The 25741-nt window shown below is 46.0% G+C and overlaps 1 protein-coding gene across 1 annotated transcript; it reads left to right on the top strand.

The window, feature by feature from the left end:
* Positions 1-361: 361 nt before the first annotated feature.
* Positions 362-25316, top strand: LOC106916456 (uncharacterized). The gene is made up of 46 exons (XM_014984763.2): positions 362-533; positions 630-651; positions 1067-1330; positions 1422-1688; positions 2366-2635; positions 2939-3199; positions 3948-4208; positions 4313-4573; positions 4657-4917; positions 5009-5269; positions 6079-6339; positions 6430-6690; positions 6777-7034; positions 7775-8038; positions 8687-8944; positions 9029-9292; positions 9373-9633; positions 9733-9990; positions 10106-10366; positions 10444-10701; positions 10779-11042; positions 11132-11389; positions 11747-12007; positions 12121-12381; positions 13124-13390; positions 13455-13712; positions 13792-14058; positions 14315-14575; positions 14659-14916; positions 15008-15274; positions 15723-16004; positions 16084-16350; positions 16652-16909; positions 17600-17860; positions 17946-18203; positions 18315-18575; positions 19696-19941; positions 20025-20288; positions 20391-20654; positions 21321-21590; positions 22154-22414; positions 22488-22748; positions 22840-23130; positions 23707-23943; positions 24034-24087; positions 24989-25316. The coding sequence occupies exons 1-46, from the start codon at positions 480-482 to the stop codon at positions 25270-25272; spliced, it is 11427 nt and encodes a 3808-aa protein (XP_014840249.2). The 5' UTR covers positions 362-479; the 3' UTR covers positions 25273-25316.
* Positions 25317-25741: the final 425 nt, after the last annotated feature.

The following is a 25741-nucleotide window of genomic DNA, read 5'->3' on the forward strand; positions in this document are numbered from 1 at the left end:
TAACTACCTCTAAGCAGGTGTTAACCCACATCAGGTAAAGTCATGACTAAGTTACTGTGCGTATTACAGAAAAAGAGGTCAAGTTACTGTAGAAAACCCCACTGTTAACATGCTATACAGCGGATTTAGAGCCTGCTTTCACCTTGGAAACTATGAGTATCTCCAGTAGGAATGCAGAACTATGAGTGTTTTCCAGGCACATAAGAGGAAGCACAGCTCTAACACAAAAGAAAAGACTGGGGGTTTTGAGATGCCCCCTCCACCCTCACCTCCACCTACAGTAACAAATTTTATACTGTAGTTTGTATTCGTGTAACAGTGACAGGAAGGCCCTGAGGCATCCACCTGTCCTCTTTTAGGACCTGCTGATTGGTCCTCATGGGGTTGATCTGCACTATTGAGCCTGTACATTTTTTAGATGAGCTGCTGAGGTGCAGCATCCACAGGCAGATCAACCCGCTGAGAGATTAAGACAAACAATGGATAAGACGCAGGTGTCATATTCATCATTCATCCTGTTGCTTCTTCTTCAGGTATTTGAACATTAATCGGACTACGACCGATAAATTATTTATTTTCATTTTACGTTGTTATTTTCTAATTGGTTCTAATTAACTTTTTTGTTTTAGGTACATTATGGTTCGGCTGCAGGTGGGTGTTGTTGGTTTTTCCTTTGCTTTTGAAGCATACTACCAATATGAAATCCTAAAAATGTTTTAACACTTTATTTTTGTAATTTTCTTTATTTTTTTGTTAATCAGACTCTAAGGTTTTATGGTACTGACACACCATAAAATCTGTCAAACACCAGATAATCACACAAGCACAAGAAAAAAAAGAGGATGAAACATACCGGAAAAAAATAGTTTAGAAATTCCTGGATGACTCACGCTTATGAAAGTAGTGCATACATCAAAGTTTAAACAGGTTCAAATAGTCTGAAGATGAAAGTTAACCACTGATTTTACTATTAATTTCCTTATTTTTGCTCACAAAATCTTAATTTTGTGCTTTAAGGGCTGTATACAAAAAAACTCACCTGATGTCTCTCCTTTCCTTCTCCTAGAATGTAATATATTCTCAGTGACATCTCCCTCAGCATCTACGCTGAACATCAAGTGGAGCAGCTACGCTGGAGCCACCCTTTATGTCCTAGATTTGAGAGTCGTGAACTCGACGAGCGTTGCACCGCTGATGCTGATGCAGTCAGCGTCCAGCACGCAGAGGCTGGTGCAGGGCTTAAGAGCTGGACATGTTTACCAGGTCACACTGTCAGCCTTTGACATGCTCTACAGTCCGTTGTGCACAGCTTCAAAGATAACAATGACAGGTAAAAAGATCACCAGTAAAAAACAACCCCAAAGTTGATGCAAAAAAAAGCTGGAAAATAATTTCAAATTCCTTGTGTCCCATTCCCGCAGTGCCTGCCACGTCCCAGATTACAACTTCCCAAGCTATTTCAAGCACTTCTCTAAAGTTTCAGTGGTCCCTCGTGACGGGGGCGGACAGCTACATCTTGTTTGTGGAGGAGACGTTCAGCTCTCCTCCGAGGATTTACAACCAGACCTTCATTACCTCCAGTGGACAAATAGGTGGCTTGACTCCATCAACAACGTATGATTGTTATGTTTACTCCTTCAATGTCGCAGGGAGAGGTGCCAAAAGCAACATAAAGACAATAACAACATGTAAGTGCTTATTTGTTTGTTTTTATATGTGTTATTTTATTATGTTCTCAGTAATTTGCACGGCGCCCTGGACAGATTTTGATTGACGGCCTCAAATCCAGTAAAGCCCATCATCACCCAGCAGCCGTCAAAGCACCAATAATATCTCTTTTAAAATGTCAAAATTGTATTGTTTGTGTGTAGTGCATTTGACCCCACTAAATTTTTATGCTTACCAATAATTATTTTTGACATAATCGCAGAAGGTTTTGTTGAAAATTCTTGAATTTCCAGACTTTACATTATTTAATTTAAAACAATAGTTTAAATACATGTAAAAGTGCATCTTACTGAATAATTTGCAGCTATAAAAGTGATTACAGCATAGAGTAAAGCAGCAGAAATGCCTACAAGTGGCATTAAAGTCTGACTGTAACTTTCAAACTATAATATTTTTTCTGCACGATCACCACTAATACATTTGTCCAAAAATATTTCAACCATTTCAAATCCTTTAAATCACAAACCTCCTAAGCAGGTTAAAAGTAGGACCATCCTTCATAAAAACATGACTACAAATCTGATCTTTTAGTTTCGATGTACTGCGTGACAAGTCATGTGGCAACGGCGTAATTAAATTTAACAGCAGCTCTTTATACTCATCGCCAATCACCTGAACATGTTCATTCTGCTGGTAGTGGTGCAGCCGCCAACCGGTGTGACTCTCACCCCGACTGGGAAAAGCACGGCCCGAGTGAAGTGGAACTCTGTGAGCAAAGTCCTGCTTTACCAAGTGACCGTGAGAGACAACGGCAACCCGGACAGACCGCCTGTCGTTAGGAACTGCTCGTCCACATCCATGGACTTCAGTTCTCTGGAGCCCTGCTCCACCTACACAGTCGGAGTATCATCAGTCAACGTCTTCCTGGTGCCTGGAGAGCCCTCTACTGTCACATACAACACTACTAGTGAGTACCCACATAAAGATAAATTATTTTATTTCTTCTATTTGTTGTTGCTGACTTCCTATTGGGATTGTCCTGATCAATGACTGAGTGACACCTAAAATGCTTTAATAATTTGTGTTCCACAATAAATCTGATTAAATGCACGATGTTCAGGTGATCATGTCCTCTGTTTTGATGTCACTTGTTGATTACAGTTCACTTGCAACATGTTTCGGCGTGGTTCTAGTAAATTGGTATCTGGAAATCTTGGGAATAAAAAGTTGCTCTCCTGCTATAAAATACACGTTTCATATCTGTCCTCAGCTATAGGTGGAGTAACGACGGTGTCTGTGGCCTACAGCTGCTCCACCAGCAAGGTGACAGTAACTTGGGATGCGGTGTTTGGGGCTAACCTGTACAGGGCCGTAGCCACCGACGGCTCTGGGGCCTCCCTGAACTGCTCATCCGACTCCACCAGTTGTCAGATCGCAGAGCTCAAATGTGGGGAAAACTACGAGGTTCACGTCACGGCCATCTCTGATGACTGTGAAAGCTCCCCCAACGTCACGGCCACGTTTGAGACAGGTGAGGACAGGCTGTTTTTCTCTGCTTAGAGTCATATTTTTTTGTGTGTATTGTTTTCGGAGCATCAGCTCAGCTGGCCACATGCACATACTGTACCTTCTCGTCTTACCTCTCACTGTCTCACACGTCTGCCCCCGAGGGAAGCTGATGAGGTTCTTTCCAGTGAGTCCGATGTTCTTTCTGAAGCTGAGAAACGTAACGTTGAAGCAATGAAACTGGTTACATGACAGCAGTCAGTCTAAAACCCTGTACAGTTTATTGAAGCAGGAGTTGTTTTAAATGCCAGCTGTTGCTCAGAGTGAAAAGTACAAGGAGGGAAACACCCGTTCAAAAGTACTCTCAGAACATTTCCCCATATAACAACCGCCAACTTGAATGTTTTTTATTGTGATGTTATGAGAAAGACCAACACAAAGAGGTGCATCATTGTGGAACAGAAAGAAACTGATAATTTTCAAACTTAAAAAAGAGAAGGTTATATTGTATTTAGTGTATGTATTTAGCCTCCCTTTTGGGGTTATGTCTCTACCTGCTTTTCATCTATAGGCTGAAATTGTTGCTAATTGTTTAAAAAAAAAAACCCATCAAATTCTGTCAGATTGAATAAAAAACACAAGCGGACATCAGTCTTCTAGACTTTGACTGGGCTACTCTGAAAGTTCAGATTGAAACAATTTTACTGTACACACTGGTTTCCGTTCCCTCCTCCATTAACAGTGTTTTCATGTGTATTTACCGCATCCTCCAGTCCCCTGCGCTCCAGTTCATCTCCAGACCACACATGAATGCTCCTCCAACGTCATCGTCTTCAGCTGGGAGCCAACCAATAACACAAACTATTACGTGGCCACGGCTGTGGACGACCTTGGCAAAACGACAGAGTGCAGGACGCTGGACAGGATGTGTTACTTCACCAATGTGGGCTGTGGTCGATTCTACACGTACAAAGTGTATGCTGTGAGCTCAGAGTGCAACAGCCACATCAGCGAACCCAAGTCTATCCAGACCTGTGAGTACTGAAAGGAAATCTAACAGTACGTGTTTCTTGTAATTGCCTGTGGTCCAACGCTGTGCCGTTCCACTGGTTGACTTGTTCCATCTTATGCCGAGCAGCTCCTTGTATCCCATCGAACGTGAAGACAGAAGCTGTCTGCTTCACAAACACTCTCGTCACAACCTGGGACTCCGCTGAAGGAGCTTTGTTATACAACGTCAAGGCTGAAGGGAACTACGGACAAACCTACAACTGCTCCTCCCCGAACAACACTTGTGAAATCACCAGCGTGCCGTGTGGAGAACAGCTCAGCGTGTGGATCGTTGTCTCCAACGACAACTGCTCCACTGACAGAGTGCTGGTAGAAGCGGCTCAGACCGGTGCGTACTGGGACCTTCTTGAAATGAGAAATCTTCTCTTCCTGGTCAGTGAGAGCTGAGATATGATGAATTTCTTTCTGCAGCTCCCTGCACTCCCATCAATGTCTCGGCATCAGCGGAGTGCAGTCCGGACTCTGCGAGAGTGAACTGGACTGCGAGCCACGGGACGATATTCTACATTGTACTTGCTGAAGACGCAAACGGGAACTCATACCATTGCTATTCAATGGGAACCACCTGTTTCATGAGAAACTTGGCATGTGGACAGAATTACACCGCCAAAGTCATTGGCAATAATATTGACTGCAACAGTACAGCAAGTCAGGAGGTTCATTTCATGACAGGTGGATGACGGAGCAAGAAAACCAAATTAAATTGTGCTAATTAGCCAAATTCTCTTCCAAGATTAATCTGAATTGTGTTTTTCCCCATCAGCACCTTGCCCACCGACAAATATTGAGGCAATCAGAGACTGTGACGCCAACCAGGCTGTGATAGTCTGGCAGAACCACCAGGCGTCAGGCGTCTACACGGCGCTGCTGGAAGATCAGAGTGGTCCTCAGCTCAACTGCACCAGCAACACGGTCAACAGCTGCACAATCCTCTCTCTGCCATGTGGAAAGAAATACAACGTCACCGTCACCTACAGCCAAGGACAGTGTCAGTCCACCTCAGCCTCTATTGGCATGGACACAGGTAGTACGACGTTTAGCTACCTGGGTTTACAGCAACTCCTGGAAGTTTCTTATAAAACTAACATACTTTAGCCGGATAGGGTGTGCAAGCCCAAGCATGAATAACATAAAGAGTTGTGAGAAAGCATTTGGCCTTACAGTTTTACTTTTGGCCACACTGAAATGTTATAGATTATCAGGCAACTTTTAATGTCACACAAATGCAAACGGAGAAACTAATAGGAGCGTTTTTCACTATTTATTATTTTCTGAAAAAAATTTGACCAAGACGTTATCTTACTTTCATTAATACCATTAGTTTTTAGGTTTTTTCACCTGTTTTTTATTATTATTATTATTATTATTATTTACTGTTATAACATAATTCTTATGTGTAAATTGGCAAGGAGTTGGTAATTATTCTGATGCTGTATGTCCAGTTGTTTACAATTCTCATTATTATTACTATTATCTGTAGATTTTCCTGTCTTGTTATGAGTTTGTTTGTAACCATTTTATCTATGGAATATAATTTATTTGTTGACTCTTTAGCACAGTATATTGAACAGGCACAAGAATATTATAACATGCTGTTTATTAGAAATTTTTGATAATTATTGAGTTCATAAACAATATATTTCATTAAGTTGAGATTGGAGGTAGGATTAAATAAAATTTCACTTCTTCCTACTCCTTTTCAAACAATAAGGTAATGGCAAACAAATCAGTTTGCTCTCCTCTGTCCTGCTGATTGCTTGTTTTCTTGCTTTTAAAAACCTGTTTCAAATAAATAAATCAAATAAAAAAAGTCTTGAATCATTTTCATTTCAGTGCCTTGTGGTCCTGAGGATGTCAACGCCACCGTCAGCTGCAGCTCAGATGAGCTAACGGTTTCCTGGAGCATCGCCGTTCCTGCAGAGAACTACACCGCCGTCGTCTCCAGAGCAATGGGCCATCCTCTGTCCTGTAACTCCACAGAGACCCGGTGCACTGTGGGAGGACTGCAGTGTGAAAGCTCCTACACAGTGACAGTTTTCTCCATCACCGGGAAATGCCTCAGTCTGCCCAGTCAAGAGGTCATAGTGCAAACATGTGAGGACCACACGAACAGAGGTGGAAGCATGTGATGGGATTTTGTTGGGTCCATCCTAACACTTGCGTTTTTCTGTTGTATTTGTTCAGTGCCGTGTCCTCCCACCAACGTCACGGCCGGGCACGCGTGCGCCCCAGATCCCATTCCTGTATCGTGGACTCACAGCGGCAAAGCCGAGCTCTTCACTGCCGTGGCTTTGGGTAACGGAGGTCACAGGGCTGAGTGCAACTCCAGTGAAACGTCCTGCAGCCTTCAGGGACTCCAGTGTGGGGAGGTTTACACTGTCAATGTTGTGGGAGCTGATAACAACTGTGCAGGTCTACAGAGCAACACACTGTCTTTGAAAACAGGTGACACACCTCTGACTGACTGACTAACCCTGGATTTAGCAACACCTAACTCTCAATGGCTGAATCAAGTCCGCTTCTCTCTCCAGAGCCGTGTTCTCCGTCGAATGTGACCAGTCAGGTGGTGTGCGGTGCTGGAGCCGCTCAGGTGTTCTGGTCCCCCAGCAGTAATGCAGTAAGCTACGACGTAAAAGCCACCAGCAGCGGTCAGACCCTCACATGCAGCAGCTCCTCCTCTAACTGCACCCTGAGTCCACTGGGCTGTGGACAAGTCTATGATGTTCAAGTGTCTGCCACTGACGGTACCTGTGTCAGTGACTACAGCACCCCCTTCAGGCAGGAACAAGGTACAGACAAAATCAGTACCATTCAAGTTTTCCTAAAATGGGATTTTACTGCTTAATTAGTTTTTCTCAGATTGTTGGGGATGCAATTTAATTTTGAGGTTCTCTTTTTTGGGGGGTTTATTTTAGTCAGTTTGAGCACACTAAAAAGATCAATGATGATTAAATGTAAAATATTCAAGAATATTAGTTGATTTGATAGATGGAGATATCCTAATAGGCCACAAAGTCATAGTTTGTCTCTCATCATGCACTTTTTGGCCTTTTTTATATTGTTTATTTACTGACAAAGACACAATGTACAACTTTTCATTAACCTTTCAAAAGGAGAGATGCGTGGTACCAGGATATAGCAAAACGCCTCCTCAAAACATAGCATTGCTGCCCCCACTGTGTTTCACATTGAGGATTAGTATTACATCATTTTTTACATTGAAAACAAGAAAAAAAAATCAGAAATAATGTAAGTGACTCCATGTTGTCATAAAACACTCCAACACATCCCCTTCATCATCTTTACTATATTTGAAGTTTGAATTTCAGGAATTATTTCACAGCTCAAGTACAAGTTTCACTATTTTCTCTAGATTAATTTAAACAGACCCCTGATCAACCTTTTTGAAACATTTTTTTTTGTGTGCTAATGTTTTAAAATGTTTTCATGTTCATTTAAAAGGGTATTTTAATTTTATTTTTTGGGTTAGAAAACAAAAAAGTGACTGTTGCGACTTTTTTTCATTTAGTACCCTGTGCTCCGGTGAACGTTACTGCAGACCTGCTTTGTGACTCCAACGATTTAACAGTCAGCTGGGAATCCTCTCCTCTCCCGCTCAGCTACAGTGTGATGGCCGTGCCACTAGATGGCAGTAGTCCAGTCACCTGTAATACCAACAACGCCAGCTGTGTTCTCACGGGCTTTCATTGTGGGCAAGCGCTCAATATTTCCGTCAAAGCCTCCTCTGAGAGCTGCAGCGGACCGTCCAGCCCCGTACAGACTGTTCACACAGGTAATGAGAATGCATCGTTAAAGTCATCTGGCCACGCACAGGTCATAAAGTGTGTTTGAAATATTTGAAAAATACTTGAATTTTAATTAGGTGTTTTTTTTTTTTGTTTGTTTTTTTCAAGGTTTGGAAAGTTCTTGATTCATTCTGCACAGTTTTGCGATAAAATGCAATCTGATGTTTGATTAAATTTGAAAATGTTGGTTATTTGCACTTGAATAAAAAGACACAAACATATTTTTTTCTCACGATCTGAAGTTAAATCAGACTGAGCTTCTCTTTTTTTTAGGTCAGTTAGAATCACAAAAAAAAAAAGCTTAGTGAGAAACTTTTTTTAGAGAGCAGACATTTTGTTAAATTAATGTTTTGTTGTTTTACAAAATGATTGGTGTGTATTAGAGAGACATTTCACATAAAATGTTGTTACATCTTAGTTTATCTTGTCCCTTCAGTAAAATATAGGATTTTATCACAAGATGTTATTAATACAGTAATAAATTCTATCATGCAATTGTGAATTGAAACTGGCTTTTTTAGTTCATTTGTGTTGTTTCTATCTCCAAAGTGGGTGTTGGAAAAGTAACTTAATGCTCGAGTTTTACTGTGGGAAAAGTGTACGGACCCTGTGCGTAATGCCGCATGTGTCGACAGGTCCGTGCTCCTCTCAGAACCTGACCGCGGTGATCGAATGTGGGACAAACTCCCTCCGGGCCTCCTGGGAGGCTTCCTCTGGGGCCTCCTCTTACGCAGCGACAGTGACCGGTCCGAATGGCTTCTCCAAACTCTGCTCCACGTCAGATCTCACTTGCCTTTTCTCCGGCCTGCGGTGCGCCACCAGCTACGCCGTCCAAGTCGTGTCCCAGGACGGCCTCTGCGCCAGCGCTCCCATTCAAACTGCGACGACAACGGGTACGGTTTGAGCATTTTCCTGAATCTGAAGCCCGACTGTTTTTGACTCGGGAGGCTTGATGCGAATCTGCCTTGTTCCTCCAGGCCCGTGTGATCCGGTAAATGTGACCAGCGTCCTGCGGTGTGGTTCAGATGCAGCCACGGTGTCCTGGGCTGAAGGTGCCGGAGCTGTAGCCCACATTGTTCTCGCTCAGGAAGAGGGATCCCATCAGCATGTTTCCTGTAGGAGTAACTCAACTTCCTGTCAGCTGAGCCAGCTGCGGTGTGGAAAAGCGTACAACTTGACGGTATTGGCTGAAGACGCTACCTGCAACAGCACCGGCGAGACGACAGGAACCCTGATGACAGGTTGGAAAACGTAAATTCTCTGAGCAGACCAAATCACAGACATCTAAATCACCACTGATCCCTTTGCTTTTCCGTCTTAGCTCCATGTTCTCCGTCCATCCAGAGCAGCACGCTGACGTGTGGAAACGGTTCTGCTCTTCTGAGCTGGACACCAGTGGCCGGCGCTACTGGTTATACAGTCAATGCAACAGCTGGGAACGGGCACAGCGCTTCCTGCAGCTCGGACGCAGCTTCCTGTAGCCTGTCTGACCTCCTGTGTGGTCAGACGTACAAGGCCTCTGTCACTGCGACAGGAAACCAGTGTGACAGTCCACCCGGATTCAGCGCCACCATCACCACAGGTGTGCTAGTGATCATTTTTTCCCCCATTTGCTTCGCCTTTTATTTTATAGTTAGCAAACTCAAATTTTCCCTCTCTCTCTCTCTCTGTTGTTTTCCAGCCCCCTGTTCTCCAGCTGTAACATCTAGGCAGTACGACTGTGGCACCAGCACAGCAGTGATCAGCTGGTCCAACACCGCGGGTAGCTCCAGCTTCCTCGCTCAGGTAGCAGGGGACGGGCATCGGGACAGCTGCCACACTACAAACACCAGCTGCACGTTCAGAAATCTGCCCTGTGGCTCAGAGGTCAATGTGACTGTCCAAGCGCAGGGAGCCGAGTGCAACAGCAGTGTCGGCGCCGGCGAATCCCTCCAAACAGGTCTGCATGCACGCTATCAATGGAGAATACAAATATTACTGATAATAGATACAGCCCAGACATTTTATATGTATGTGATTTTTTAATTTTTTTAATTTTTTTATTCCATATCCAGTCCCGTGTGCCCCAGAGAACGTGAGCGCCACCGCTGTGTGCTCCACTCACTCAGCTTTAATTACCTGGGTGGGCAGCCCCGGTGCCGCTGGACACAATGTGACGGTGAAGGGCCGGGACGGACACACACACCTCTGTCACACCCACTCCTCCAGCTGTCACGTCACAGACCTCCACTGCGGGGAAACCTACAGCGTTTCAGTCGTGCCGTACTCACTGACGTGCACAGGAGCCCCGAGTGCAGCTTCCAGCTTTAGAGCAGGTAAACGTAGAAATGAAGTTAATTCCTCATTTCTCTGTTTCTGTTTGCGTTTTAAACACTCCTCAACTTCTCTCCAGGGCTTTGTCCTCCCAGCAACGTCACTGTGTCTCCTGCTTGTGGGGACAGCGCCGTCTCTTGGACTCCGGTGGCCGGAGTAGAGCTGTACATAGCGACAGCTACAGCAGAAGATGGACACAATCATACCTGCAGCTCAAACTACTCGAGCTCCTGCGACTTCGCCGATCTGCACTGTGGGGAAATCTACACGGTCACGGTGGTAACGGTGGACCGGGGCTGCTGGAGCAAACCGAGCGCAGCGGCGACGCTGAGAGCAGGTTAGAAGAACTAAAACACAGGGAGCCTAAAAAGATCAGACTGTTTTAAATGTCTTTTCCTGGCTGTTTGTTTCCAGCGCCGTGTCCGCCTGCTAATCTGACCGGCCACGTCAGCTGCGAAACAAACACCTTGACCCTCACATGGGGGGCGGAGACAGGGGCCACCTACGTTCTGCAGTGGGAAAGGATAGGGAGCGCATCTCCTCCTTCAGAGTACACGACCTCAAACACCTCACACTCTTTGTCTAATCTGCTCTGTGGAGAAAGACACGCTGTCCGTGTTGCAGCCCAGGAGGCAGGCTGCAGGAGTAGCTACAGTCCAGCCATAGAGATAAGTACAGGTGGGATACCTTTCTGCTTCACAACAAGATGTTATATTGTGCTAAACAATAACATAAAAAATAAAACTCACCTTCGCTTTTCCTTTCAGCTCCTTGTCAGCCTGCAAACCTAACCGTTCGTGTCGACTGTGGGACAAACAATGGGAATTTCTCCTGGGCAGAAAGCAGCGGAGCGAGTTTCTACGTGGTTGAAGTAACCGGGGAGCACGGCCACCTGGCTTCCTGCTCCTCTAACGACACTTCCTGCGCCGTGAAGCTTCACTGCGGCCTCTCGTACTCTGCAACGCTGGTGGCCTCCACCGAGAGCTGCAACAGCACCGAGCTCGCTGACATTTACTTTGACTCTGGTGAGACACAACACTGTGCACTGCAATTGGTGCTGCCAAATCTTCATGTGACCCTCAGAGTGGCGAGGCTTTGGGTTGTGTTAATTACTCCATTTCCACTGATTCCATCTGTTTTGCTCCAGATGCCTCTAGAGCAAAACAAACAACTCATTTCTTTTTGTTGCAGTAAAAGGTCAAGGTTCCTGTAGCGTTTAGCGACCTCCGCGTTTTCACATTTGAGATGCAAAAAGAAGATTCAAATTCACAGTTTCTTTTAATAGTAAAAAGATTCAAGAATGAATCATGGCCATTTCCTGCGACATTCAACGTATAATTTCTCCTACTTTTTCTGTGTGTGTCCCAAACTGGGCGCCTCAGCCCCGTGTTTGCCAGATGACGTCGTGGCCGAGTTAGACTGCAACACCAACGCGATGAACGTGAACTGGACTCAGACCACCGGCTCGGACGAGTACACCGCCTGGGCCATCGGCACGGACGGCCACCGAGCCTCCTGCAACTCGACGTCCAACCACTGCTCCATCCACCGTCTCAGGTGTGGCAGGACCTACGAGGTGGCCGTCACCTCCTCCTCCATAAGCTGTGACATCATCGTCGGCTCAGACTACAAGGTCCAGTCTGGTGAGTGGACCCGACTGATCCGTTCTGCGTTTGCACATCACGATGCAAAACGATTTCTACCGAGGAAATGGCAACAGGACTCTAACTGGAAACGTGTGCTTCACCTACTGTAGCTCCCTGTAAGGCCGAGAACACCACAGCCGAGCTGAACTGCAGCTCCAACGCCGTGACGGTGTGGTGGCAGGACGGCGGCGCGGCGCAGAACTACACGGTCAGAGCCGCCTCTGCCTCGGGTGTGAACTCCACCTGCGGCACAGAGGAGAGCAGCTGCTCCTTCCTGGACCTGAGCTGCGGTCAGCTCTACACCTTCACTGTGACGGGACACACCAACGTGTGCGTCAGCGACATGAGCGACCCCGTGGAGAGGCACACTGGTACAGTAGCAGTGCCTTTACTTTGACAAATGTTTTAGTCAGAAAATGTCTTCACGACGTTTGAAATGTTTCCAGGGCAGCGAAAGAAAAGGAGAAGAGATTATACATCCACAAAAAAAAGCTACGAAACTTCACTAATCCACCGCAAAAACACAAAATTTTACCAAAAACTTCTGGTCTGGTTATTAGTGCAAATATCTTACTATGCTTGAAATAAAACAAAAATTACTTGCATGTAACTTTTCAACAATAAATAATATTGCTAATAGTAATAATATTGTCAATATGGATGAAAAAGTGCTAGTTACAAGTGAAATAATCTGCCAAGATGTTTTTTTTTTCCATATCATAAGTTAAAATATCTTGTTCCACTTGCAAATTATTTCATGTATGACTGGTACGTTTTCATCCGTACTAAAGAATTATTGATTTAAAATAAGTATCTACTTCTTGGTGAAACTTGTATATTAAATTTTGCTTATTTCAAGTGCGCTAAGATTTTGCACGAGAAACTATACAAAATCATTAGATTAGAAATTGATTGTGTGTTTTTCCTGCATAGGATAAAATATATACTATATGCAAAAAAAAAAAAAATACGATAATTGAATCAACTTAAAAAGTACAGCCTTTTCCAAGGGAGCAAAGGATAATTTCCTAGAATCCAAGCAAAAATGTTTAACTTATTTTTTGGTTTTCTTTTATTTTTCCGTCTAAACTCCCTCTTCTCTCTGTTTTTTAGCTCCATGTCCTCCAACCGGAGTCTCAGCCGATCTGAACTGTACGAAACGTAACGCACTGATCACCTGGACCAACGCAGCGGCCACTGCAGCCACGTCCTACGTGGCTCTGGCGACCTCCTCTGCCGGACACAACGCGTCCTGCAGCGGCACGGGGACGTCCTGTGACCTGGACCGGCTGGCCTGCGGACAGCGCTACTCCGTCGCTGTCGAGGCGATCCACGCCGGCTGTCCCGGACCTGCCAGCGCTCCCGTCACGTTTGCTACGGGTGAGTTGGCGCAAACGCTTGGACCGAGTGAGACACGAGCATGATTTTCTGCATCTCCCATCAGAGCCGTGCGTTCCTACGGACGTCTCTGTCGGTTACAACGCGAGTGCCGCTTGGGTCACGTGGAGCCCAGCCAAAGGTGCCGCCTCATACTCGGTTCAGGGGGTGGCAGACGGCGGGTCGTCTGTCGCCTGTACCACCACCAATACCACCAGCTGCTTCCTCCGTGACTTCCTGTGCAGTCACATTTACAACATCACCGTGACGGCAAGGAACCAGGCCTGTGACGGCGTCATCTCTGACATCTCCCACCTCATGACAGGTCTGCTACCACATAAGATTCATATCACACACTTACTCTGTTCTCTTTTCTTACATTAATGTGTTTCTCCTTTACCCAGCACCCTGCCCACCCACAAATGTCCAAGCAAGCGTTTCCTGTGATCACCTCACTGCCACTGTATCCTGGCAGCAGAGCGACCTCGCTGTGGGATACGTCGCCTACCTTGACGACCAAAGTGGACGCTACGCCTCCTGCGCTGGCGCAGACGTAGATACGAGCTGCGTTGTCTCTGGGCTGAGTTGTGGCTCTGTCTACAGAGTCTGGGTCAAGGCTCTGGGAAAGCAGCACAACAGCACAGACAGCTCTGTGGTCTCACTGACATCAGGTAACCAGGACCAACTCATTTGGATTTGTGCTAAATGAAGATAAGAGAGAAATCTATTGACAGAACTTCACAAGAATATGAAACTATTTCTTTAATCCTATTTCTGGTTTCAGTGGCACACCTCCATATTACCTCCTAAATATTGTCAGGAGATAATAGAGAAAGCACATTTCTTTTTTTTGCTTGTGCCTCCCCGTCAAGGTGCCACCCTGCACGGAGAGCCACTGATTAGTCTCTTTCTTTCTGTTTCAAACAGCACCTTGTCAGCCACACAGTATCGAAGCCTTCGTGGACTGTCAGACCCACTCTGCCACTGTGTCCTGGCAGCCCGGCGCTGGAGCTGCAACCTATGCTGCCGAGCTAAAGTCTTCATCAGGCCACACCAGCAGCTGCTCCGCCAACGCCACCAGCTGCCAGCCGAGCTCCCTGCATTGCGGCGAAGGGTACAACGTCACCGTAAAGGCCATCGGCGCGGCTTGCGCCAGCACGGCTCACATGGCGGGACAACTCATCACAGGTAGAGAGAACGCAGCACGTTTACGGCCTCTGAAACACGTCAGTCGTTGGGTTCAGATTAGTTCAACTGCCTGCTCTCCTCAGAGCCGTGCGCTCCGGTCAATCTGTCTGTCCACCTGAACGGGAGCGACGCCCGGGTGAGGTGGTCCGCAGCGAGAGGCAGCAGCTCATACTCTGTGTTGGCTGAGACGGAGCAGGGCCTGACCGCCGCCTGCAACTCCACCGCCTCCCAGTGCTCCCTCAGCGGCCTGCAGTGCAGTCAGATCTACAACGTCACCGTGTGGACCAGATACTCGGCCTGCAACAGCACCGTGACCTCAGCGTCACTCCGCCTCGTTACTGGTGAGTCCCTCGTTTGCTCTCCAGCTACCTGCTGGTCTGCGTTTTTGTGTTTTTACGTGTAAGTGTGTCTGATTGTTTGCTTTTAACCCAGCGCCCTGCCCACCCACAAACGTCCGCGTCAACGTGTCATGCGAACAGCCTAGCGCCGCTGTGTCCTGGCAGAAGAGCGACCTCGCTGTGGGTTACGTCGCCCACTTGGACAACCAAAATGGCCACTCCATCTCCTGCTTGAGCTCCGATGCAGACACCTTCTGCAGCGTGTCTGGGCTGATGTGTGACACCGTCTACGGAGTTTGGGTCAAAGCTCTAGGAGAGCAGTACAACAGCTCCGACAGCTCTGTGGTCTATTTTACATCAGGTAAATATCATGTGTCATGATATTTGCCTTGAACCTTTTCACATTCTGCCATGTTACAACCATAATCAGTGTGTTTTTATGGAGATTTTGTGTGATAGGAAAACTAAAAAGTAGATGATAAAGAACAGCTGCCAATTTTGTTTCTAATAAGAAATCAGAAAACATCATGTACATTTGTATTCAAATTGTACAAATGATTCTCGGTTGCATTTAGGTCTGGACTTTGGCTCCTTCTAACACTTTAATATGTTTTGATCTCAACTGCATTCATTATTAAATCCACAGTCTTGTGCCACTTGTGTTAGTCTAGCACATAAAATTCACCAAAAATGTGTAACGTTTGTGATCATAACACGACAAAATCTGAAAAAGTTCACATATTTTGAGAGGTACAACAGATTCTTTTTCTGTCAATCAGTTAAACGTTTTGCTTCCCCCCCCCCATCAGCTCCATGTCTGCCCAGTCACATTGCAGCAGAAGTGAGCTGCGAGTCCGAAATTGACGCCGTCGTCTCCTGGAACTCTCTTCTATCGATGCTGTCCGTCAGCCGACCAACGAACATCTCAGTCGTGGCCGCCGTCGGAGGAACCCTGCAAACTCTGTGCACGGCTCAGCACGGCTCCTGCAACGTAAGCGGCTTAAGCTGCGGGGAGTCCTACGACCTCAGCCTCATCGCCACCAACGAGCAATGCAGCCTCACGGCCCAGACGCACGTCAACGTCACCACCCGTAAGTTCCAGCAGCCGATCGTTGATCAGTCAGTCTGTTTCTCTGCCGTTTTACTCCGATCTGTTAATACCTTTCCTAGGCCCCTGCACACCACAGCGTGTGTCCGTCAGTCTGCTGTGTGGCTTCCACTCTGCCCTCGTATCCTGGGAAGAGAAACCCGACGTTGAATTGCACACAGCGAGTGCTGTCAAATCATCGGGAGGAGGAGAAGTGAAAATGTGCAACTCCTCAGGCTCTTCCTGCAGCTTCACTGGTCTGGACTGTGGAGAAATGTACAACTTTACGGTCGCAGCATACAGTGACGGCTGCTGGAGCCAATCCAGTAGCCCGACTCTCATCCACACAGGTGCTTCAGAGGCCGAAATGCTGTTTTATTAAATATACATACTGTTATTAAAGTGCTACTCCATGCGTGGGAACAGGAGGCTGACTCATCTGGTTGGAATTTATCTTTTAATTTTACCACCTGACAGAGGATATTTAAAAGTTTGAAACTGTGAAACAAATGAATCAAATTTGAAACTGGGATGTACATTTTAGTTCCCCCTTAGCGACAGATGAGCTATACGCAGATGTAATCAAAGTTGTGCTTGTACAACTTCACGACTGCGGCGTCGTGTCATTCTGACTCCGATCTCTGTTCTCAGAGCCTTGCCAGCCTGTCAATGTTTCCGCTCAGACGTTGTGCGAGAGTGATGAGGTGCAGCTGTCCTGGGACCAGACTGGCTCTCCAGCTCAGTATTCGGTCACAGCCAGGGGAAGCCTCGGCTTCACGGGCGTCTACAACACAACCCACAGGTTTCTTTCAGCCGCTTTGCCCTGTGGACAGCACTACAACCTCACCGTACGAGCACGGAGCAGCGACTGTGACAGCATGAACAGCAGTCCCTTCTTCTTCAAAACCGGTATGTTGTTTTTCACTTTGTCTTGTTTATTTTTTTTATACATGTTTCTGAAAGCAGAAGAAAGATTGATACAGTTAAATCTAGTTGAGGAAGAAGGCCTGTATTTAATGGATTATGTGAATGGTACCGTGACAAAGAACATTTCTAGATTGGTCTTTTAGTGTCTTTTGAAGAGTTGGTGGCAATAAGTTCTTATTAATGTGTCTCTTTTTTTGTTACCATTTTCACAAACAGCCTCTGACATACTGGAACTTACCTGATTCCAGTTTTTCTCCTCTACATGTTTTAGAACCATCAAACTGATTATCATGAAACCTGACATAAAAAGCAGTTTCCAAACCGCGATAGCTTTAATTAAGGAGTCAAACTGGACTAGCTAATTACACATGAAGAAGTAATTACCCTCTAAACCTAATATTTGCTTGTGCCATCCTTGGCAGCTAAAACTATATAATTTGTCTTTTACAACATTATGGGGAAATTTTGAGCCACTCTTGGCTTGAATTGTTTTAATTCAGCCATATTGGGGAGGTCATGAGTATAACCACCCTGTGCAGCAGCATCTCTTTCAGATTCTGGACCGCATTTTGACAAAGACCCATCCAAAACTGTCATTTAGATTTGTTTTTTTTTCTTGCCTGTCAGAGGTGGTTTTCCAAACTGACAGAGGAATCCATCATTTCTTTGCAGGCCCGTGCGTCCCGCGGGATGTGGTGACCTCGGCGCAGTGCAAGTTCAACTCGGGCTCTGTCAGCTGGACCCCCGGCGATGGCGCTGAATCCTACGTTGCTAGAGCAACGGGCCTGGACGGCCACACTCACCTGTGTGCCACAAACACCACTTCCTGCTCGTGGACCGACCTTCACTGTGGGGAGCAGTACACGGTGGTAGTGGCAGCCGAAGCCGACAACTGCACCCGCATGTCCAACAGCTCCTCAGTCATCTATATGAGTAAGTTGTGGAGCCCAAATGAAGAGTTATTGGTGGTAAATATTAACCCCTGCTGTGACATAACCATCGTTTTGATTTCACGCAGATTCCTGCCGGCCCCAGAATCTGGCTGCCACTGTGAACTGTGGCATGAAGGTTGTTTCTCTAGACTGGGACGTCGGCTACGGAACAGAAACCTACACTGTTTCGGCTGAGACAGGGGGCTCGGCGATCGGTCTCAGCACCACCGTCACCACCGCTCTTTTCTCTGACTTTGTTTGTGGCCAAAACTACAACCTCACAGTAACCCCTGTCAACCGTTATTGTCCCGGCAACCGGAGCGCGTCCACCTCCGTCCAGACCTGTGCGTACCAATCGGATGTGGCTGCCGGAGGCAAAACATGCAGAATTGATTCCATGCACATCTGAAGCAATGAGCAAAATGTTTTAGATGCGCTTCGCTGATCCTTTCCAGGGCCGTGCGTGCCGGTGGGGATCTCCGCCAAGCAGGACTGCGTCTCCAGCATCGCCATGGTAACCTGGGATTCCTCCAACGGCTCAGACTACTACGCAGCCACGGTGCAGACGGACACAGGCATCTCAGAGATGTGCATGTCAAAAAGCGATGCTTGCAGCATTGCCGGCCTGGCGTGTGGGTACAACTTCTCCGTGTCCGTCACGGCCTTCAACCAGCAGTGTAACGTCACCTCCGAAGAACCTGCGAGTCTGCAGACGGGTGAGCATCAGTCTGGCGATACGGGATGAATGCAACCTGAGGGAAGCTATCGCGTAAACGGACATCTTTGTCTTTAGTTAAATGCTTTATTTATAAATCAAATCAAATCACATTTTATTTGTATGGCACATTTCAGCAGCAAGGCATTTCAAAGTGCTTTACATCATAAAAACAAAAACACAAAGTCATGCAACATAGAATCAACAATCAAAAGATTACATTAAGACATCATTAAATTCGTAATTGATTACGTTTCAAATACAATTCTAAGCAGATGGGTTTTTAGTCAAGATTTAAAGGTACTCAGTGTTTCGGCTGTTTTACAGTTTTTTAGAAGTTTGTTGCAAATTAGTGGTGCGTAGAAGCTGAATGCTGCTTCTCCTTGTTTGGTTCTGGTTATACTGCCTTTATCATAAAGTTTCTTTGAAAGCTCTTATAGAGGCAGATTCAAATTTTGAAGGCACCTTTAAAAGAATAAAATATGTTTACTGGTATCCAAAGTTGAAACAATAAGGACTTTTAATTAAAATCTGGAGGAGTCAGCTAGTAATTAATTCAAGGTTTGTTTTTTTCCAAAGAGTCAGCTATGCCATGCACTTCAACAAGGTTCCCAGACCTTTAGAAAAGAAACTAAAAATAAAAAGTGAGCATCAGGTGCTTTTCCATATATTCATCCTTTGTTTCGTGCTGGAGCCACCATGAGCATTTGTGAGGGAACTTCTCACTCCGATCAAAGCTCCCTGTTCCAGAAGAGTTCAGAAGGCTTTCCAGTTACGTTTGTGATGGTAGGACAAAAACAAAACAAAACATGGCATCTAATGTTTGTTATGAAGAAGCTACGATTCCAGTAATAACTATTTAAAAAAAAAAAAAACTTCTAGGGTTGTTTAGGGAAGCAAATTAGTGTGACTCGTGTGACTTTGTGCACATTTTTGTTAATGTGGGACTTTTCCACTCCAGTGAAAATACTTAAATTAATGGTTGGATTTTTTTCAAAAAGATTAATTTATCTTAAGGTTTTTAAATGTGGAGGCTGCTGTAAACTGTCTTCCTTCAAAACCTTTTCTCTGCACGTTACAGTTCAAAATGACTCCAGCTGCTGTTTTGTGCCTCTGTCCAGTGCCGTGCATTCCCACTAACGTCTCTGTGAAACTGGACTGCTCCAACAACTCGGCCGACGTGTCCTGGTCTCCCAGTCGAGGCGCTCTGCGCTACTCGGTGTTAGCCAATGGCAGTCACAGCGACGACGGCTGCGCGGCCTCTGACCTCAGCTGCCTCGCATGCGGCGCCAACTACACGGTTCAGGTGGTGGCGATGGACGACAGGTGCTCCAGCCTCCCCAGTCTGCCTGTGCTTTTTGAATCAGGTAAAAAAGTGTAGCTCCAGTTCAGAGATCGCCCCGAAAAACACTGGGATGAATTTGTCTCCATGCTGACTTTGTGCTCTCAGGCCCCTGCCCGCCTCACAACCTGAACGCCGAACTCAGCTGTTTGTCCAACGACCTGACTGTCACCTGGGACGCTGCCAGAGACGCCGACCACTTCTTGGTTTCTCTAGCTGCTGCGAACGGAGGAAACACCGACGTGTGCAACACCACAAACACCGCTTGTTCCACAAGCAGCTTAACATGCGGTAACACGTACGCTGTTCAAGTCACCTCTGTGAGAGGTGGCTGTCGGAGCGAGCACAATCAGAGCCGCAGCATCCAGTCAGGTATGAAAACAGATTAAAAAAAATAATAAAAATAAAAAAAACGTCCAATTTCCCATAAACATCCAGTCACAGACACTTACAGCGCCGACGTGTTCTCCTCAGCGCCGTGTCGGCCTAAAGGCGTCAGAGGCTTCCTGAACTGTGTGACCAACTCTGCCTGGATATCCTGGGACTCGGCTGCTGGGGCGGAGAGCTACACCGTGTTCGCTGTGGGAGGCGAGGCCTACACAGCCAACTGCACCACCTCCACCAATACAACATGTGAGGTGGAAGACCTGGCCTGCGGTGTTTCCTACAACTTCACCGTCATCGCCAAGAACCGCCAGTGTGAGAGTCCACCGAGCGCCTCCGTCAGCCTGCAGACGGGTAATTCACGTCGAGAGTCACTTTTACGCAGATTCCCACGTAGAGGCTTTTGCACCATTCAAAACTATACGTTTTTAAATATATATTTTTAGGATTTGGTACAATAAACCAGCACAAAATGTTGTGTAATTGTAAAGCAAAAGCAAACTAAATTCACACTTTTATACGTATAAAAATGTTAAAATTGTGGCATGATTCAGCCTCCTTGAGTAAGTAATTTGTAGAATCCCACTTTGCTGCAGCTACCTGTCTTGAGGAGTTTGTTTCTACCAGCTTTACACATCTGCAGATTTAAATTGTTGCTTTTTTTTTGTTGTTGCTTTTTTTACCTTTCCAGAACATTAACAGCTTTTAAATTTAGATCTGCTTTGAAAACATGAGGATGGTTTGATCTAAACCAATCCATAGTAGCGCTGGTCTTGTCCTGCTGGTAGGCAAACCTCTTAGTCTCAAAGATTTTGCTGCCTGTAACAAGTTTTTTTTTTTTCCCAGATGGATTTTGGTACATATGCACACCACACTTTTCAGGTTTTAGGTGTAACTAATTTGAAAAGCCATGGATTTTTTTTCCCTCCTGCACAACTTTGCCACTGTTGTACAGGATTACCACAGTATGTGGTTTTCCTGCTGCACAGTTAAGCTACTAACATTTGTGCTGTTTTTCAGCCCCCTGCTCCCTCCCTGGTATCACCGCCTTTGCTCAGTGCCATAATTCCTCCATTCTCGTCGAGTGGGAGCAGATGGGAGGCAGCGCTGGAGGCACCGTGTACATTGCCACGGCGGAGGCCAGTGATCACACCTACCTGTACTGCAACAGCACGGGCAACAGCTGTCTCCTCCAGGGAGCAAAGTGTGATCTCCGTTACACCATCATTGTGGCCGCCTCATCGGACCGCTGCAGCTCTTTGAGGAGTCCGCCCTACAGAATTAGCATGGGTAAAATCTGTTTTTTATTCCTGTTTTTGTAGTCCCATATGCTCTCCCACTTTTTTTTTTTTTTTTTTTTTACAATGGAGTTGTCTTCTTCTTAAAGTTTGTTATATCTTATAATGTTGCACAGAGGTGAAAAAAAAAGAAGATTTTGAACACGTGGCTATTCGTTATATGACAAGATAGAGAAAAATATGGGTAGTGCGTCTCCAAGAATGTGCAACCAAGCTGTTTTTAAGATGCAGCAACAATTCAAAGTGCCACACTAAACATGACATCATTGAGCTGCAGAGAGAAAAGGAAAACGTTCTGCCCCGACGTGATAGCAATTTTGAGAAATTCCTTAGAAATACAGTTTTGCTTATTTATATACGACAATATTCCACCGAGTTGTGAAAATAAAACAGGGCAGAAAAACACTAACAACCTGGAGCTGATGTGGATGCGAGTGAGTGGGGACAAAATCCCAGCAGAAAACTGAAGAATTAAACATAAATGCCTAAAGAAACAAGACGAATAAAATATTAAGTCTAAAGCCGTAACCTTGATAAAGAAAATTTTCCCCACAGAGCCCTGTGCTCCTCGTGATGTGGCTGTGGACGTCTCCTGCGAGGATCGCAGCGCTCTGGTGTCCTGGACCCCCTCTCCCGTTGCCGGAGCCTACCGCGTGGTTGCCATGGGTGCGGATGGGCATGAGCACACCTGCAACGCCACCTCCAGCAACTGCAGCATGTCGGAGCTGCACTGCGGCCAGCAGTACACGGTGTCTGTGGCAGCTAGTCACGAGAACTGCACCAGCAAGGCCAGTCAGAGTGCGACAGTCAGCACAGGTACCAGTGACTGAGAAAACTACATGTCTGAGGTTAAGACTCATCGGCGACTGAAATTCCTCCGTTTGTTTAGGCCCCTGCCAGCCAAGTGGACTCTCGGCGACTTTCCATTGTGACAATCAGTCTGCCATGCTGACCTGGAGGCCCAGTGACAACGCAAAGGGCTATTATGGCTGTGCTCAGGCTGAGAACGGAGACAGGCTCTGCTGTCACAGCACAGATCCCGGCTGCCCGATCGACGGGCTCGCCTGCGGGATGGTTTACAATTTCTCCGTGCAGGCCTCAGACGGGTCGTGCAACAGCTCCGTCAGCGACCCGGTGCAGATTGCAGGAGGTGTGAACCCAGCATGTAACTTCTAAAAGCTCTTCTCTTTTAAGCAAAGCAGGAAACTAACCATCACCCCCCCTCCCCCGGTCCTTTGCAGTCCCTTGTCCTCCTCTAGCTGTTGAGGTGCAGCTGGTCCCGATGAAGATGGAGATCCAGGTGATGCGCTTCACCTGGACGCAGGTCTTGTGCGCAGAAACGGAGTACCTGCTGACCCTGACGGGAAGTCTGCTAGGAGACGGCCAGGCTCTGTTTGAGATCTCCTCCTACTGGACCAACGTCACGTACTTTGAGATCCCTCTGCCCTGTGGTTCGTCCTACGTTGCCACACTGCAGAGCAGGAACGCGGCAGGAACGAGCGACAAATCAGCACCTCTCAGTGGAACCACAGGTAGACTGAGCTGAGGTTGGTTATTTTAAAGCTGCAGGTCAAGGTAAACTCTACCAATGTGTCTGGTGACATCACAAAAGGCAACATGCCAGATCGCTTGGTTTTTTTCTCCTTAATCAAGGTTTTAATCAAATAGCTCCCTCAAAAATGTAACTTCTGTTTTGCACGGCTGCTGCAAGACATTGAACTGTATGTCAGAACTGAATTGGCAGACCGTAAATAATAAGAGAAGCGAGCCAGGATGGAGCGGCCAAACTTCATTAACAAAAACCTTCAGCTTCCACTTCAAGCCAAGTTGTTCATTTGAAACAAAATATTAAACCACAGCACAACATCCGACCAATAACTTTCACCAAAACTGATGCTAAAGTCAAGCATGTGAGTTTTAAATAAGTGATAACAGAGCAGGAAGTGAGGAAATCGTATGTAGGATTTAGGATTCCTCAAGAACTAAATTATTGTTCTTTTTTCTCTCATGCATTTCACTCCAGATGGTGTTTCCATCTAATATCAACTGGTTTTGATTTAAAAAGAAGCAATATCTCAAGTTTTAATTTAATTTTTCTCGTTTCCCAGCTCCTTGTCCACCATCAGGAGTGGCGTACAGAGGCAACAGCTCCTTCGCCACCGTTTCCTGGAGCTCATCGGCGCTTGCCACCAACTACACCCTGTACGACGACAGCGTGTCTCCACAGAAACGGCTGTGCAGCACCGCCATGCTGTCCTGCTCCCTGTCCAGCGTCTCTTCCAGCAGACTGGTGGTCACGGCCAGCAACGCTGCAGGAGAAAGTCAACCTGCAAACGTCACAGAAGGTAAGATTCATCATGAAAACAACAACAAAAAAACATCAAAATGACATTTGTATTACGAAAAGTGACTGATAAGATCTTTTCTCTGTTTAGTTACACAACACTTAGTCAGAAGGAGAGATCTCGGGGAACAAATACCAGAGAATGGTGAGTTCTATGATGAATAGGGTTAGGGTTAGGTGTGTGAGTGGCCATGTTTCCCTTTACTGATGAGCTTCATTTCCTTGGTATCTTCCGAACAGTATTGATACCTGCTTTAATCACGGTGGTTGATTGATCAGCTTGAGTTCAACTCCATGAAGAATCTTTGAAGTATTATCAAGAGAAAGACCCAAAAGCAGTAACTGCAGTAATTAATGCAAAAGGAACAAAGTATTGATTTTTCAGCTAGCATGTTTGCGAGACAAATCCATATTTAAATAGTCCTACATAATATTTATTAGCTGTAAGCTGCAATTTTCAAAACTAACAGGCAAAAAACAAGATATAATAAATCTGTTTCCTAGTTTAATTGAGGGCTGCACGGTGGCGCAGTTGGTAGAGCTGTCGCCTTGCAGCAAGAAGGTTCTGGGTTCAATTCCCAGCCCCGGTCTTTCTGCATGGAGTTTGCATGTTCTCCCTGTGCATGCGTGGGTTTTCTCCGGGTTCTCCGGTTTCCTCCCACAGTCCAAAAACATGACTGTCAGGTTAATTGGCCTTTCCAAATTTGCTCCTAGGTGTGAGTGTGTGTGTGCATGGTTGTTTGTCCTGTGTGTCTCTGTGTTGCCCTGCAACAGACTGGCGACCTGTCCAGGGTGTACCCCACCTCTCGCCCGGAACGTGAGCTGGAGATAGGCACCAGCACCCCTCCCGACCCCACTGAGGGACAAGGGTGAAGGAAAATGGATGGATAGTTTAATTGAATAAGGATTTATTTTTCATTCATATAAATTACTTGGAGTACCCTCTATCTAGGTACTCCAGTCTAAATGTGACCGTCAGCTTGAGCAGAATTAATGATTAACTTATGAAAGATGGCTGATATCTTTGGATTGTTTCCCGTTGCTAGGTAACATCCCCGCGCCGGTGCTGGACGTCAAGCAACCCTCGCCGTCCATCCTTTTCCTCCAGTGGTCTCCGGTGGAGGGCGCTTCCTTTTACAACCTGCTGATCAGGAACCAGGGCGGCTCCGACGACGACCAGGAGCTCACCGTGTACGGGGAGAGCATCATTGTGAGCGAACTGAGCCCCGACTCCGCCTACTGTCTCTCCGTCGTGGCTGTGATCGCAGACGTGAGCGGACCAGAGTCAGAGCCCGTCTGTGTGCAAATAGGCCAACGGATTGCGCTGTAAATGGAGAAAAACAAACAGAGAAAACCTTACAAATAAAGCTTTACGATGCAGGTCTACTAAAGAAAATGTGGTTGACCAAGTGGAAGCACACTTAATGTGACTTATCCTGTACTCAGAGCACAAGGGCTTTAGATGGAGTAGATTATTGAAAATTGTTTGGGTAGTATTATGGCTTAAGATTCAATTTCACACTTTCAGTCCTTTCGCTTTTTTTCACTTTTGTAAATTCTTCCTTCACTTGCCTATGGGAAACATTATCAGACAGTGTATAAACATGACCAGAAGATGCACTTAAGTTTTAAATGTATTTTAATAATAAACAGTTTTATTCTAATTAAAGTGACAAAATCTTAACTGCATTCAGTCTTTTTCTTCTTTAAGCAAGCATCCTTATGTCATTTTCACTTCATTTAGCTTCACCAAGCAGATGGACACCATGAGCAGATTCAGGTTATATTTTTATCCTACA

The sequence above is a fragment of the Poecilia mexicana genome, unplaced genomic scaffold (assembly GCF_051168715.1).
Source record: "Poecilia mexicana isolate PSO_F unplaced genomic scaffold, ASM5116871v1 scaffold_17, whole genome shotgun sequence".
Taxonomy (NCBI): Eukaryota; Metazoa; Chordata; class Actinopteri; order Cyprinodontiformes; family Poeciliidae; genus Poecilia; species Poecilia mexicana.

Coding starts and splice junctions, on each gene's coding strand:
- LOC106916456 (XM_014984763.2), top strand. CDS start 480: ATGGATAAGACGCAGGTGTCATATTCATCATTCATCCTGTTGCTTCTT. Junction 6,340..6,429: donor AGAGGTCATAGTGCAAACAT/GTGAGGACCACA, acceptor GTATTTGTTCAG/TGCCGTGTCCTCCCACCAAC. Junction 9,293..9,372: donor GACAGGAACCCTGATGACAG/GTTGGAAAACGT, acceptor TTTCCGTCTTAG/CTCCATGTTCTCCGTCCATC.